Source organism: Osmerus eperlanus, chromosome 13 (genome assembly GCF_963692335.1).
Source record: "Osmerus eperlanus chromosome 13, fOsmEpe2.1, whole genome shotgun sequence".
NCBI lineage: Eukaryota > Metazoa > Chordata > Actinopteri > Osmeriformes > Osmeridae > Osmerus > Osmerus eperlanus.
The window spans coordinates 7,154,409-7,169,950 of NC_085030.1; the positions used below are offsets into that span (position 1 = coordinate 7,154,409).

Below are 15,542 nucleotides of genomic sequence, written 5' to 3' on the forward strand. Positions count from 1 at the left end.
GTTGTTTACTGTAGACCGACAGAGAGGATGGAGGTGGGGTGGTCGACAGGGATGTGTGTGTTTCTGCTCACTCTCTCTCTGAGCGTGTGGGCGCTGCCCTGGTAAACCCCTCTCGCCTGTAGTGTTTCTCCCAAGATAACACTCCCAACTCATTACTGTGTCTGTGTGTGTCTGTGTGCGCGTGTGTGTATGTGTGTGTGTGTTGGGGGGGGGGTCCTTGATTTCTTAACCTCTTTGTGTCAGGGTGATTTATCCTGCGACAAATAAAGTCCCCTGTTCTGGGTTGGCCTGTAATGATCTGTCATGTCACTGGAAGAGGTTAGAGGAGAGGAGGAGGGGGTGAGAGGAGGAGGGGGTGAGAGGAGGAGGGGGTGAGAGGAGGAGGGGGTGAGAAAGGGGGACTGTGGAGAACAGGAAGGGAGGGTACAGAGACAATGGAAAGAGAGAGATGAGTGAAGAGAATGAGAGCGGGAAAGTGACGGAATCGGGTAAAGAGGAGAGTGAGCAATGCCAGAGAGCCACTCCGAACAGAAGGATGGGGAGTCCACAGACCATTTCCACTTACACTGGTTTGATTAGCACTCTCCTCGCTCCCTCTGTCATCTCTCGGTGACGTCTCCAGCTACAGTCAATTAGAAACATGAGAGGAGCCGTCAATAAGAAACATGTCACACCCTAATGCATCCAGACACACACACACAAACATACACACACCACTCTCCTGAGGGCAGTGGAGTTTCTTAGAAAAAAAAGGAGTTAAAAAAGACAAAAAGGTGACGGACACTTTAAAGGATGTTTTCGATGACAAGGCCCCTTAAGAAAGCCATCTCTCTCTCTTTCTCTCTCTCCCTTTCTCTCTTTCTTTGTACAAGACAAAAATAATTGGCTGTCAAAACAAGATGTCTACTTCCATCAAATATTCTTACCATTTTGACAGTGATTGTGCAACAAAACCTCTCCAGTGTAATGAATGATATGTATTTGTTAGCAAGTAAACCCCACACAGCAGACAGCTTGACACTGGATGTAGAGAGTCAGGGCCATGGACTGGCGTTGTGTCGACAGGCTGCTAGAGTGGTTGTAGAGGCAGAGGTGCAGGGGAGTATGGAGTGTGATGAATGTTGTTCTGCCTTAATGAGCTGAGCTGAGATAATGCCTAGTGAAGTTGTGGTGACATCCAGGACAATGGGGGGAGGGGAGGGGGTCAACATCCAACAGAACACATGCACACACACACACATGCACACAAACAAATTTACAGAGAAAAAGCAATCTAACAATCGATTTGACTTTGTTCTATCAATAAGACTGTCGACAGTGATTCTTCTACATGCCGATGTATGGCTTTAATTACCATATTTCCCATGAATCACTGATGAGGCGACACATTTCACAGCCAAGTGACATTCTAATCAACGGCATCACCCTTAAACCTGATATTGACAACTATGTCACTCTCTCTGAGGTGAATTAATAATCCAGTCAGCAGGTCTGGATGCACCGTCACCAAACTCTATCAACGCCGCTCCCCGCCCACGACCAGCCAAGCAGGTGTACCGCGGCACAGACCGGAAAACGAGCAAATGTGGAGCATGCTTCATTTGACTGCTTCATGTCAGTATTATCTTGATCCAATTAATTTGTTGACTGAACCAGAAGCTACTGTTCCTGTTAACCCTTTCTTGATTCATTATCAGACTTAGCCCAAGTAACCACAAGTAACACCAAACTCCTCTGCAACTTGCTGGTAAAATAAAATATTATTCCTGGGCTGTGTATGGCTCATTAAAATAACCGTATATTTAGCCTACTGCCTGTGAGAGTCAAAATGCTGGTCTAAAATGTGTGTTTACAGTTAACTTTGCTTCAGTGAGTCCTGTTAGTGCTGCTTTCTATAGCCAGTGGGTAAAGTAGAGCTCAAGGCTGGTGTAGAGAGTGTGAGAGGCTAACTGCATGGATGTAGCCTGGGGTGTAGCCTCCTAGCTAGCCTCTGAGCAGCTCCACTAGTCTTTATTAGAGTCCAGATCAGCAGCAGGGGGCATGGCTCACAGGGAGAATGGACCTCTAGACCTCAGTACCAGCTGAGGAGAAGAGGGAGGGAGGGGTGAGAGAGGGAGGGTGAGAGAGGGAGGGTGAGAGGTAGGACAAAACAGTGAGAGGGAGGGAAGGAGAGAGGGAGGGTGAGAGGTAAGAAGAGACAGTGAGGGTGAGAGAGGGATAGGCAGAGAGAGGGATAGGCAGAGAGAGGGATGGATGGAGAGTAAGAGGATGGGAGAGGGAGGGTGCGTGAGAGAGGGAGAGACAGAGAGAGAGGGAGATGGGAGTGGAGGGGGGGTAGTATAGTGGCAGGGTAGGGATACATTCTGACTGGTAAAGACTGGTACAGCATGATGAGCATTTAAATGACCCACTCTAATATTGCATCTCAACTCACCTTTTTCTTTCTGTGACATTTTTATTGACCTGTTATCTCTACCACAGAATGTGGGAGTGGGAGTGGAATCAGGAACAAATTATTTTAAATGATTTTCTAAAGAAACTGGATAGTATAATACAAGTCTGGCCCAGTCTGGGCTGCAGTTTCTGATAAATTATGTCCACAATGTTCTTGAAACTCATTTTAAACTAATTTCATTCTAATTACAGCACAAATCAGATAGGGTGATTCCAATTCAAACCCGGAGAGTCTCGCCAGTGATTTCCAGGACACACACAAGTTCTCTCTAGACTGGGAGCCTTCATCCTCACCTTCCTCAGTCTCAAATAGACTGTGTTAGTGTATGTATGTCTGTGTAAGAATGTGTGTATGTGAGTGAGTGTGTGTGTGTGTGTGTGCTACTGACCTGCAGAGTGTGTGTCGTCTGCAGGTTCTGCACTGCTTCCTTCAGACTCTGGACCTGAGTGTCCAGCAGCTGTTTGTCCTCCAGGCTCTTCTCCAGCTCCGCCTCCCTCTGCTTCAGCTCCTCCCTCATGTTCAGCAGTTGCTGCAGACAGACGCCAGACCAGCAGGTCAGCCACGAACGGCAGCTTCTGATGCTAACCCTGATGCTGCTGCCATAGAGGACCACTAGCCTCATGTGCTAACATCATCTCAGCTATGCTGTTGCTACAGACACTAAGTAGGGAAAGCCTTGTACACACACAGAATTCACAGAACACTTTTCTCTGTCTGTGACAGTTTTGTTGTGATCCACACGTGAGAGGGTGTGTGTGCTACCTTCTGCATGCCCTGCAGAGCCTGCTGTAGGAAGCTGAGCTGTTGGGAGTGTGTGCTGTCCTCTTCGCTCCTCATTGGCTGGTTCTTGCCCTGTTCCTGTTTCAGCAGCTCCACCTCGTTCCTGTAGGCGTCCAGCTGGCAGCGCAGAGAGTCGTTCTCCTCCTTCAGAGCCTCCACCTGGGACACTGCTCCTGAGAGAGGGGGGAGGGAGGGAGAGGAGAGAGGAGGCAGAAGAGGGAGGGAGGGAAGAGGAATGAGGAGAGAGGTAGAGAGGGAGGGAGAGAGAGAGGCAGGAAAAAAGAGGTGGAGGAGGGAGGAGAGGGACAAGGGAGAGAAAGAAGTGGTAGAAGAGAGAGATAGAAAGACAGAGAGACAACGAGAGAGAATATTAAATTGATCCCAACCATGGTGTCAATAGAGTAACGACAGCCGGACAAAAAGTGTGCTAATGATCAGAGGATGTACCATATCTTTCTGAGAGGTTTTTGGACCCGGACCTGTCCTCTTGAACACAGAGGAGAGCGTGAGTGTGTGATAGGAGACCTGCTCAGCACATCTCCTCTGGAACAATCTTTGTTCTTCAAAGCCGTCTGAGGGAACGTGTGTGTGTGATGTTGATGAAAGTGTGTTTGAGTGACTGAGCTGGGGAGATAAGGCTGTGTGTGTACTTTTGTATTTGTGTCTGTTTGAGCGTGTGTGATTGTGTGTGTGCACATGTTCATTCCGTGATAATTAGTATTTGAGCTGAGGGAAAGGGTCCCGAAAGAGTGTGAATATGTGTGTGTAGGTCAATTTCAATTTCACTTTATTTTATTTTATCAAGAGGGACAGTGTACATTAATGAACATTAACATTTAAATGCACCCAATTATAGCCAAAAGGTTAGTTTCCATTGGCAGTCCCCCTGCCAGAGTGAAATAGGCTATACAACCTTAAAAAAAGGCATCAAGTTAAAATATAACAAACATAAAATCCCAATACACAAACCCCACTTGGTCCTTAACCATGGGTGGAAAGGAAAGAACAATGTGTACAAACAAGTGATAAATATAATTCTTCTGTATGCCGGAGTGTGCATGCCTGTTTGTGTTCTCTGTGTGTGTGTGTGTGTGTGTGCGAGGACCGCCCGATTGATTCCTGCAGAGTATTGTGACTCAGTGTGCAGGGCCACTGTTGAGGATCATCTGAGCCTTAATGAACACTGTTTAATCCCCAAAAGTCTGACCTTTAACTTGGAAGACCATTTGTCTCAACACGTTGTTATACTGGTGTGTGTGCATGTAAGGGTTTGTGTGAGCCGGTGTTTTAGTGTGTGTGTCAATGTGAGCCTGTATGTGTGTGTCTTTGTGTCAGTGTCTGGTAGTGAAAGGCTTCAGGTGAAGTGAGTATTGATCAGGAAGTCTCATCAAGTCGCTGGCCAGGCAAGCAGACCTATTCCCCCTCTACAACATGACAGGCTGAGTATCGACCCACTAAAACACACACACACACACGCTCATGCACATTTGCTCACGCACACACCTGTTTGCACACACTTGCTTCAGCGTGCAGACACACACATACACACACACACACATGCACGCTTGCACACACACACACACACACACACACACACACACACACACACACACACACACACACAACACACACAGTCAACCAAAAAAACAAAACGCACAAAAACAAACACACACAGACATTCTCAGAGAACACCCTGTACTGTTTCACTGAGCAGGGGGGCACTTAGCCGTTAGCATTGATTAGCTTTTAAAGACAGAAACAGAGTGGTTGAAGACTGCAGTGGCAGTACAGGTGTTGCTCTTCAAACAATGACAAGTCTAATTGTTGCTAAATACACTGACATTGATTTGATACAATACCTAACGGCTTCTAAACAGTGATTGAAGAAGATGTGAGCACCACCCCTGAGGTTAACGTGTACCCTAGCAGGTGTAACATCGCCATGTTAGCAGAAATAGGAGTCAAATTAACAGCTGTCACCTCAACCTACCCTCGGCTCTTTTTCAGGTTGACATCAAATATTATGACAGGCCCTTGACAGTGATGCTTAGCCTTGTTTTCTAATAACCAAGGTCACACATGAGAGGAGGGAGAAACCACAAACCTGGCAGGAATAGAATTATATTTGCATATATATCTACATACTAATTAGGGAGGCCGTCTACAAATTGGAGACTGGAGAACGATTAAAAAAACATTGAAAATATAAAATAAACCAACTGATTAGATGGAGGAGAGGTGATGTTGCCAGCAGCATCTCTACCCGGGCTCTCTGCTGTAGAGAGAAGCAGTAAGACCCCTGAATGCCCAGGTGAATATTATGGGCTGTTTGAATATTATGGGCTGTTTGAATATTATGGGCTGTTTGAATATTATGGGCTGTTTGAAGGTGTTTAGCATCAGTATTTCTGTTGGTTCAGCAGACCTGAACAGGCACCTCTGAGCAAGCAAGGTCCTAATGGCCCTTCAGTGGTCCCCAGAACAGCCCTGAGGAAGCTGGAGGAGCAGCTGGCACACACACACACACACACACACACACACATACATACATACATAATGTATATGATGTGCATCTGTACTGCTTTTATCTACACATAAGGCATAATCAGCTGATGGGGGAGTGCATGTTCTGGCTGTGTGTGTGTGTGTACCTGAGTGGTCCGAGTCCTTGCTGTCGGGGGCGTGTGTGTCCTCCATGTCATCGTCAGACATCTCCATCTCCTCCTCTCGTCTGATCCCCATGAGCTCCTCGTTGTGCATGTTTCTGACCTCCTGGAACACACAGCACAGACGGCTCATTATCGCCCTAGGAACCCTGGGTAATGTACGCCTCTGGGAGATCCCCTCAGAAGACAGGCCACTGGTCAGTTAAACATTCTAAAATCCCTATAAGGTCACAACCATCCCTCCACTCCCTTCCAACTCTCCTTCATCCTTCATACTCCATAGAGTATGAAGCCAGAGTATACGTATGTATACGTAACACGAGCAGTGGACAGGGTGTGTTGTTTTGTTTTTGCCCAATAAAATCGGGGATAGTGTACCCAGTTGGAGGCCTCAGTGTGTGTTTCTAAACGAGGCGGCCAGATGGGCAGGGCCTCTCCATGGCTAATGGGCCAACAGGCTGCCAAGGATGACCAACCATGTTGTACCATCACACACTGGCATGCTCACACACAAACTGTTAAACAGAGAGATCCACGATGAAGCTGTGCTTGGCCAATGAACACATACACACAGACACACATACACACACACACACACACACTCAGAACGCCAGGGGAGACAATGACCCCACGGCAGCAAACACCAGTCTTGGAGTAAACATCACCATCTGGCTGGTGTCTTCATCACCAGGAGTTGCTGGCTAACCAGAGGTCAAACAAGTAGTCTGAACACACATGACACCCATCTGGCCTCTCTCACACACACACACACACACACACACACACACACACACACACACACACACACTAAAATTCACACACACAGGCACACACACTCCTCCTACACATGCATGTGCATGCAAATACACACACACAAACATGCATGTGCACACACATTTAAGCACACGTTCGCACACACTGCTCATTGTGAGAATGTAAATATCCAGTGGATGATGCTGGAGGGAGAAAGACAGCTGTAGTTAGATCCTGTCTCAAGTGTTTCACTCTCATCTCCAGCCCCAAGACACACGCTGCTCTCAAACCCCACTTCATGTTGAACAGAAACAACTGACGTCTTCCTGTCAGCTGACTTCCTCTCTACAGGCTGTAGCTGCTAGCCTACCGGTGCCATGGCGACCAGGCTTCAGTCATGGGCTATAAGTCAACAACTCAACTAAGCTGGAGGTGTGTGTGGAGACTTTTCCCTTCAGCTGTGTGGGACTCCCCAGCCTATCAGAGTCCAGCAGGCTGCAGGAGTCTGAGAGAGCTGAGGTAAAGACTCTGGATCAGCAGCTCTGGTTCACTCTGACTCGACCTGTCTGCCCTGCTGTCACCCTGCTGTCTGCCAGCACCCTGACTCTGCACATACACATGTACACATGCACATACACAGGCACAGGCACACACACATGCACAAAATACGCACACACAGCCCCACACACACAGAGACTAACCAAAGAGAGAATGCTCATCCATACTCGCTAGCTACAGTTAGGCAACGCTAAAGTAAAACATTGATAGAAGTGAGCATGAATGGATTACAACAGGATGTTGAAGCCTGGATGAAACAGATTACTAAGGGAGGTTTCTATTCCCTTGAGGAAATAACTTTTAGCTTTTATATGGAGGTAATATTCCTTTTTCAATCTATTTCCCCCACCAGCATGTGTGCGTCTGTCCAGGAGGCCTGTTTTCTTCCCTGCTGAGTCACAGTGGACTGGAGCCAGACTCCCTGGGGGGGGGGGGGGGGAATAGAGCCTGACTGACAACACACACAGAGAGGTAGAGGAGAGAGACTGCACTTCAGGGGTGGACGGATGGATGGATTGGTGGATGGAGGGGTGGATGAAGGGGTGGGTAGAGGAGTACATAATGTAGATTTAGAAGGATGGATAACATGACTAGATAAGTGAGCAGACAGATGGGGGATACGTGGAAAAAGGAGAGATGAATGGATGGAAGGAGTGATGGATGAATACATGAACGGATGGTTAACAGATGTGAGTGGTGAGATACAGAATGTTCCTGTGAAACTCTGGCAGACTTACGTGGCTGCTGTAAACATGAGAACACACAGACAAACACACACAGACATGAACACGGACAGACAGACACACACCAGCCAACAGCTAGTAATACAAGCAGAATAAAACCCAGCATGTCCTTGAGGGTCCTCATTAACACCTCCCTGAAGAGAGAATGAGGAGGAATGAAAGACGGACAGACAGAGGAGAGAAAGAAATCTATACTCTGCTCTGGTGTGTAGATCCTTTATACAGACTGAAACAGCAGGACAGCTCGGTCACATGATTGCACACACGTCACACAACAGAACATGTAGGAGACCAGAGGAACATGCGTCACCATCTCAGCACATCCTCAGACGCAGGATCTCCATGTGTACTGACACCTTACTTCCTGCTCTCAGTGCTTGCATGTCCGTGACAGTGTTATGACGATGCAGGGATGATCACAGCCTTCGGAGCCTGCTCATATACACCACACACTAGACCGTTCAGTTCTCCTCCCAGAGTGGCTTAGAATGCCAGAGCTCTCTATTCCTGGTGTCATTATGACGTTTGATAGTTCGATAGGGGACTGCCAGTTAGAAACACATATGAATATTCACAAAGATTGAGACTTCATTAAGATGCGGGATTAGAACTGGTTGAACTCCCTGCTGTGAGGAGCACAGGATGGGGAGAATGTGTAGGGTTAGGGTTTATAATGTACTGTGTCGTGTCACAGATCACCCATTACACAAACGCACACACACGCACACACACATATGTGCACACTCACATTAACTTAGCATCAGAGTCATTTGGATAACAGAAGTGAATCTCTTTGTTACAGTATTTTGTAAGCAGCATCTCTCCCTATGAGAAATTTACATTCACATTTACATTCAGTCATTTAGCAGACGCTCTTATCCAGAGCGACTTACAGTAAGTACAGGGACATTCCCCCGAGGCAAGTAGGGTGAAGTGCCTTGCCCAAGGACACAACGTCAGTTGGCATGGCCGGGAATCAAACTGGCAACCTTCAGATTACTAGCCCGATTCCCTAACCGCTCAGCCACCTGACATCACAGAAATGACAAATGTCCTCTTGTGATCCATGGCAAATGATTCTGTGTGGTTTAGCCTGATTAGCAGACTTTAGATTGCTCATTACACAGCTCATCTAGTGTTGACAAAATTACTCCCTCACACACATCAAACTTACCAATTTGGCCCTAAAATGATGGTGCCATCACACTTGAATGCCCTCTATTAAAGAGAAGTGTTTATGATAATGAATGTGACATTTGCTTTACAGATGATAACTCTTGTCAGGTTTACATGAAATTATAAAACATCCAAGCCGGGAGATGACCGACCTAATTTCACCAGCCAAAACACAACATTGAGATCAGTCATTAGCGAATGTATTAGTCCACACAGCCTGAGAGTGATGTACAGTTGGGTGTGTTTGTGTAAGGTGGTAAAAGGATGGTTCTGCAGTTACCTGTTCTGTTCCTGGCAGCCTTATGAGACTGAACACTCACCCAGCGGGTCTCCAGAGGAGAGAGAGGGGCGAGAGGCCGGGACCTGGGCCTGAGAGGAGCTCCCTCTCTGGGGTGAACTGAAAAGGGGAGCCTGGGTGTAGCCTAGCCTAGCTTTGTGCCTAACACTGAGGCTGTCTCTGTGCCTGACCTCACTAGCCTAGAGAGACAAGCTTACTTGTACCTTTGGTCATTGTTTTGTCTAAGTGATCTATGTACCTAAATTGAGACAATGACGATGAGCGAGGGTTTCCCACGTGAACAATGGTAGAAGAGTAGAAAAAGAGAAAGCACCAACCTCAGCTTGTTTGCGCCACACATCCAGGTTCTTGCGTTGAGCTTTGGAGAAATGGTCCCATGCCTTTTGTTTGGAAGCAGCGTGGAATACAGACACAATCTGCTCAACTGTGGAGGGACGCAGGGGCCAGTGACCGTCCAGAGAGAGAGAGAAAGTGGAATCAGGAAGTGAGTCAAATAACTGTGTGCCTGATTTTGATTCTCATGTTCTAATCATTGTCGGTGAAAGGCATGTTTGTCTATTAGCTCAAACACATGGACCCAAACATCCACACCACACACACACACACACACACAATCACAACCAAAACCACACACACACCCACCCAACAGTAAGAGGGGTCCGGGGGTGGCCTAGTCCCCCTCATTTACATGTCCGGCCCCCCCTGATTGCCTACAATGTTTGTTTGTTTTTAAAGGAAAATATATCAAAAATAAAACTCTGGCTATGTCCCTGACACACACAAACAGTAACAGTATATGTCTTCATAATTAAGTGTGTCACCTTGTCACCTCCACTGACTCTCAGATGGATGGAGTGTCATCATCAAAGACCACCTCTTGAGGCAGAGATCTGAGCAGCAGTCTGTCTCTATCTGAGCCCGGCACCTCTCATTACTGAGCTCCCAACTCAACACAGCGCCTATATCTTCTGTGGTCTTACTGTCTTTATGCTGCTTTGGCTGTCAGACATCTCTAATGACTCATTAACAGAAGCTTCAAGAACCAGAGAGATGTGATATGAGACAGGAGAGCGTCAGACGGAAGGGCTCCTGGAGGACTGATTAGGAGATGAGAGAGAGATGGTGGGTGGTCATGTCTTCGGGGGAAACAGGGACCAGACATAGAGTGAGGAGCTCTGCATGAAAGACAGACAACTGTTGGGCAACACTTGTTTATCACTCTCACTCTCTTGCTGGATCAGAATCAAGAATTTGGGGCATTTGATGAGTTCATTTGTTGACTTAGAATAGCTTATAGCTTTTTTACTCACCTTTATTTCTATGCCAAATCCTCAACTATATGGTCAGATAATGCTTCTAAGATTGTATATTACTTTAATGTTGTAATGTTACTGTAAAGTCTAGCTACATGAAGACCCATAGGGCAGCTTGAACCTTGATCAACTGAACCCTAACACTGAAGCAGAAGACAGTATGTTCTTACTGTAGTTCACAGAAAACTCTCCTGCTCAGTTTTAGGACCACATCTACCCCACAGTTGCCAGCACAGGACTGACAATAGCAGTAGTGGACAGTGGTGCAGAGTGTGTGAGACTGTGAGAGGGTTCTGTTGATTCTCCCTACTCAGCGGTCTATTTTTTTCTATGAGAGGATGTGTCTCCGTGGGGGTCTCTCTCTGGATGCCCCCGGTAGGGAGTAATAACAGCACCAGAGTTGTGGACTTGGCAGAGGGACTGAAGGTGGGTCTCTGGGAGGTTGGAGGGAGAGGACTGTGTCCAGATCAATAGTGGTTTTCAGAACTCTGTAATTTGATGGAGGGGAATCGATGAGGAAAGGCAGAGGAGAAAGGAGCGAGTGCAAGGTTGTGGCCGAGCGTTTACATGTGTGAGAGAAAACTATTAGATAAAAACTTCCAACCAGCTACCACAATCTGTATATAGAGCAGTATGCATGCAGAGTCTAGATATCTGGATGCTAGCAGAATCCATAGAGCTGGATGCTAGCGGAGTCTAGATAGCTGGATGCTAGCAGAGTCTATAGAGCTGGATGCTAGCAGAGACTGTTTATAAAGCTAAATGCTAGCAGTCTGTCTCCAGCTAGCATTGTTATCAGTGTGGCCTCAGGGTCTATATTCTCCCATCCTTTCAAAATGAGGTCATTAACTGAGAGTCATGACGGTTCATCTCCACGATGAGATATGCAGTCAGGCCCACCCGACATGATGTACACAGATCTACACCCACCTGTGGAATGATGTCATGTCCTGTAAAGATCATTTTGAAATATGAGCGAGGTGTCTCATTGGCTAATAAATCCTTCCAGGTTCTACCGGAGGAGATTTCTGCTGCCAGACATTCATCAATAGGGCTGATTCGAATAACCTGTTTCAGAGCAGGAACAATATTAGGGGTCTTATTCCAGGTGACAACCAGAGAATGCCAGCAGCAGGGCTTGGTGAGACTGCATGAGGAGACAGAGGGAGAGAGAGCATGGGGAGGCCTGCATGAGGAGACAGAGGGAGAGAGAGCATGGGGAGGCCTGCATGCAGCTGTGAGGAGCCGTGGAGAATATGGATGGATCTTTTGTTCACTGATGACATGTGCAAAGCTTCCTTTTGGGACACCTATTTCTGTGTCGACATTTGTATGGGAGGAACCGCAGAGACAGACATAAACTCATGAATATAAACATGTTTGTATGGAATATTGTGAGAGGAGAGGGAGAGAAGAAAGAAGAAATGTGAGATGTAGGAGACCTGAGGTGGGACACACCTCCCTGCCAATATTAGGTGCATCTATATGTCAATACCAGCCTACTTCTGAGTATTCAAATAAAAGTATGGGTTTTCTAAACCCGACCAGAAACACACAAACACGCTATGCAGTTGCTATAGTAATGCTAAGCCAGGTCAGTTATAGATTTTACCTTTGCACATTTTCAACCAATGTATTCCATTCTTCTCTCGTTCCTTCACCACCAGTCACGTGGGTAGGACCACTTACTACGATCCACTTTGTCTCAATGGATGTGTGTCACCTTCAGGTCAGCTCCATTCAAACTGGAAGTGTTACTGGAGACACTTTACACAGCACCTCCTAATGGTACATTTTGGACTGACCAGCTATCAATCTCCTACATAATCATTTGAATGAAGTAGCAGATTTGTGTTGGACCAAAAACCTACAGACCGTTAGCTAGGATTACAGGCTTTGGGCAGCGGTGCAGTATAAGCAGGGGCTACTGGACCAAATCACTTACCTTCTCTCCAGCCACAAGCCTTGTACAGAACCACTGAAATGAAGGTGTGAACCAATGCATGTGACTATGTGACTCACACCCTATGTGAGAGGGTGTGAGTGTGAAGGGTGAAGAGCATGGGACTTCATGTGACATATGTCAGCGCAGCTAGATGCTGAGATGTTGTTGCGGGACGCATCTGAGCAGAGCACCTCTCAGTGTATCAGTGGAACTAAGTATCTTTGATCCAGTTGCCTGACAACACAGGATTCATCTGTGGCAGCTCGACTTTGACAGACAGAGATGTAAGTATACGTAGGCATGCTTTCACCAGGTGTCAACATTTCTGCCAGTACAAGTGTCACCCTGAATGCACGAATGGATGTGACTGGCTAGACAGAGTCTGAGGAAGTGATGTCTAGAAGGCTTTCACAGCACTGTGTTTGTCCATGTATGTGTTTGAGTATGGTGCGTGAGAGTGTGTGTGTGTGTGAGTGTGTGTGTGAGTGTGTGTGTGTGTGAGTCTGTGCTGAGGGCTAACAGCTCGGGGAGGCACTCACATTGAGCCAGGATGCCGGCCAGGGCGGTCTTGAACTTGTCCTTGGCCTCCTCCATCTCCTTCTCGTGGGCAGCCTTCTCAGTCATCAGCCGGCGGATGTGGCTGTTGGACAGCTGGATCATGGAGTAGAAGTTGTTGGCGTTCCTCCGGTTCACCTCGCCTCGCTCCACCCAGGTGAGCAGCACGCGCACCGCCTCCGCAAACTTGCTGTCGTCTAGGAGGAGAAGGAAGAGGAAGGGGAGCAATACATAAATAAAATGTGTCCAGGGATACGTTGCAGTCAGTTAAAATAACAATAAAACATATTTTTTATGTATACAATTATTCAAAGGGCCATCGCAAGTCTTGTCTTGCTTGGCACAGCCCACAAGCCTTTATTAACACTGTAGATCAGAGGCTGCTTAGCATTATTCATGCTCTGGTTGGGGAATTCTAAGATGATGTCAGGAGACAAAAGCAGTATTGATTTCCATTGCAAAGAATCCAGTGAAAAATCAAGAGGTCCCCATATCGAGTACCTAAAGGAACACACAAACAAACATACCCTTTTATGCCTAAACAGGAAACACAAATACCCACCCACTCACCCCCCCCCCCCACACACACACACACACACACGCACACCCCAACACTTCCAGTATAAAGAAACCACAGTGTGCTCATTTGCATGAATGATCCATCACAGCCGAGAGATTGAATCAAGGTGTCATCACTGGAACTCCCCGGGGTTCTGTTCAGTCTTTCTAGAAGGATCCAGCTCCCCAGGCTCTCCCCAGCCCCCAGAGGAGCCCAGCCCCAACAGGTCCATTATTAACAGAGTACCTCCAGCTATATTAATGCTGCTCAGTCACTGACAAAGGCCTCGCTCCACACAGTTTCATATCTGTTCCAAATGAGCGTTGAGATGTGAACTAATAACCTCCACATGCATCTAGATAAATGTTACTGCAAGAGTGTCTGTGAGCCCCTATCAACCATCACCCACAGAGATGTGAAAATGAACAGTCATAAATAAACACTCTCCCGCTGTCTGGGCATTGGAGTAACCAACAGTCAGTGCAGACCCAAACAAGTGTCTGTCTCTGTCCGTCTCTGTCCGTGTCTGTCCGTGTCTGTCCGTGTCTGTCCGTGTCTGTCCGTCTCTGTCCGTGTCTGTCTCTCTGTCTCTCTCTCTCTCTCTCTCTCTCTCTCTCTCTCTCTCTCTCTCTCTCTCTCTCTCTCTCACACAGACAGAAGCAGCAGTCCATCCCAGGCAGACAGGTAGCAGATGGAGCTCTTCACTTGACAGCTACTTTAAATCCACAGAGGCACATTCACACTTACATTCTGAGTCATCAGATGTCTATAGACAACATCACCCTCCTCTGTGGCAGGAGAATACCTCACGCAAAACACAGGAGAGGAGAAGAGCTGTGTGTGTGAGTGTGCGTGTGCGTGCGTGTGTGATCACCCACCTTTGATCTTGTCCCCCAGCTGGCTGCACTCGTGCTCAGAGTAGTGAACGATGGGGGGAGGGGAGGGGGGTCGGAGGAGGTCCTCCTCCATCCTCCTTCGGTGTCTCTCCTCTCGGGCCAGCATGCGCTGGTGACACTCCCACTCATACAGGTCGTCTCTGGCCTGGGCAAAGTCCACATGGAGCCGGCCTGTGTCCTTCTTGTCGGTACTGGAGCCCAGACGGATACGGTAGCCTGGGGGGAGGAGAGGAAATGACATGGAGAAGGCAGGGGAGGAGGAGAGCAGGGGAAAGTGGGGGCGAGGAGAGGAGGGGATAAAAAAGGAGGGGAGAAGGATTAGGTGAACAGTAGTCAGGGAACAGAGACCCTCAGAAGAAAACAGAGCCAGAAGAGTCATCTAGTTATGGAACAACAGGCTGCTAAGAGGAAGTTAAGGATCACATTTAGGCCAGCGTTCTCTCTCTCCAGACGTACATCTCTCTCCAACTCTCTCTAAATCTCTCTCTCTCTCCAGACGTACATCTCTCTCCCCCCCTCCATCTTCTCTATGACATAAGTGTCAGACACCTGCATCATTTAGGCTAAACTAATCTGTCTATCTAGCTGTCTCTCCATCCATAAGTCTCTCCCTCTCTCTTTCTCTGTCTGTCTAAAGTAGCCTTGGGGCTTCAGAGTAGACACTTTGTCTCTCTGCATGCTGGTACACAGAGGACACTGAGGAAGCTGCCTGCTGCTCCAGTGACACAGCTGTCAAACCCTGCTAATGCTCTAAACACTGAACAGGAATGTACACTGGACTTGTTTGACACTAATACTGGATTGGCTTACATGATCACCGATTGAGTTTGTGTCTCTTCTGCCTT

At 47.4% G+C, this 15,542-nt stretch overlaps 1 protein-coding gene across 6 annotated transcripts in view; it reads right to left on the bottom strand.

Annotated features, from left to right (window-relative positions):
- LOC134033054 (ecto-NOX disulfide-thiol exchanger 2-like) overlaps window positions 1–15,542 on the bottom strand; it is an 81,141-nt gene that overhangs the window by 3,444 nt on the left and 62,155 nt on the right. For 2 of the 6 annotated variants that reach the window (XM_062477171.1, XM_062477173.1), the window contains exons 6-12: window positions 14,680–14,913; window positions 13,227–13,439; window positions 9,747–9,853; window positions 5,887–6,007; window positions 3,218–3,402; window positions 2,844–2,984; window positions 566–622 (exon numbers count right to left, since the gene is read on the bottom strand). In XM_062477171.1, coding sequence (XP_062333155.1) covers window positions 566–622; window positions 2,844–2,984; window positions 3,218–3,402; window positions 5,887–6,007; window positions 9,747–9,853; window positions 13,227–13,439; window positions 14,680–14,913 — 1,058 coding nt within the window. Of the gene's footprint in view, window positions 1–565; window positions 623–2,843; window positions 2,985–3,217; window positions 3,409–5,886; window positions 6,008–9,746; window positions 9,854–13,226; window positions 13,440–14,679; window positions 14,914–15,542 lie in introns of all 6 variants that reach the window. The other 4 variants (XM_062477170.1, XM_062477172.1, XM_062477174.1 and 1 more) reach the window with 2 other exon arrangements.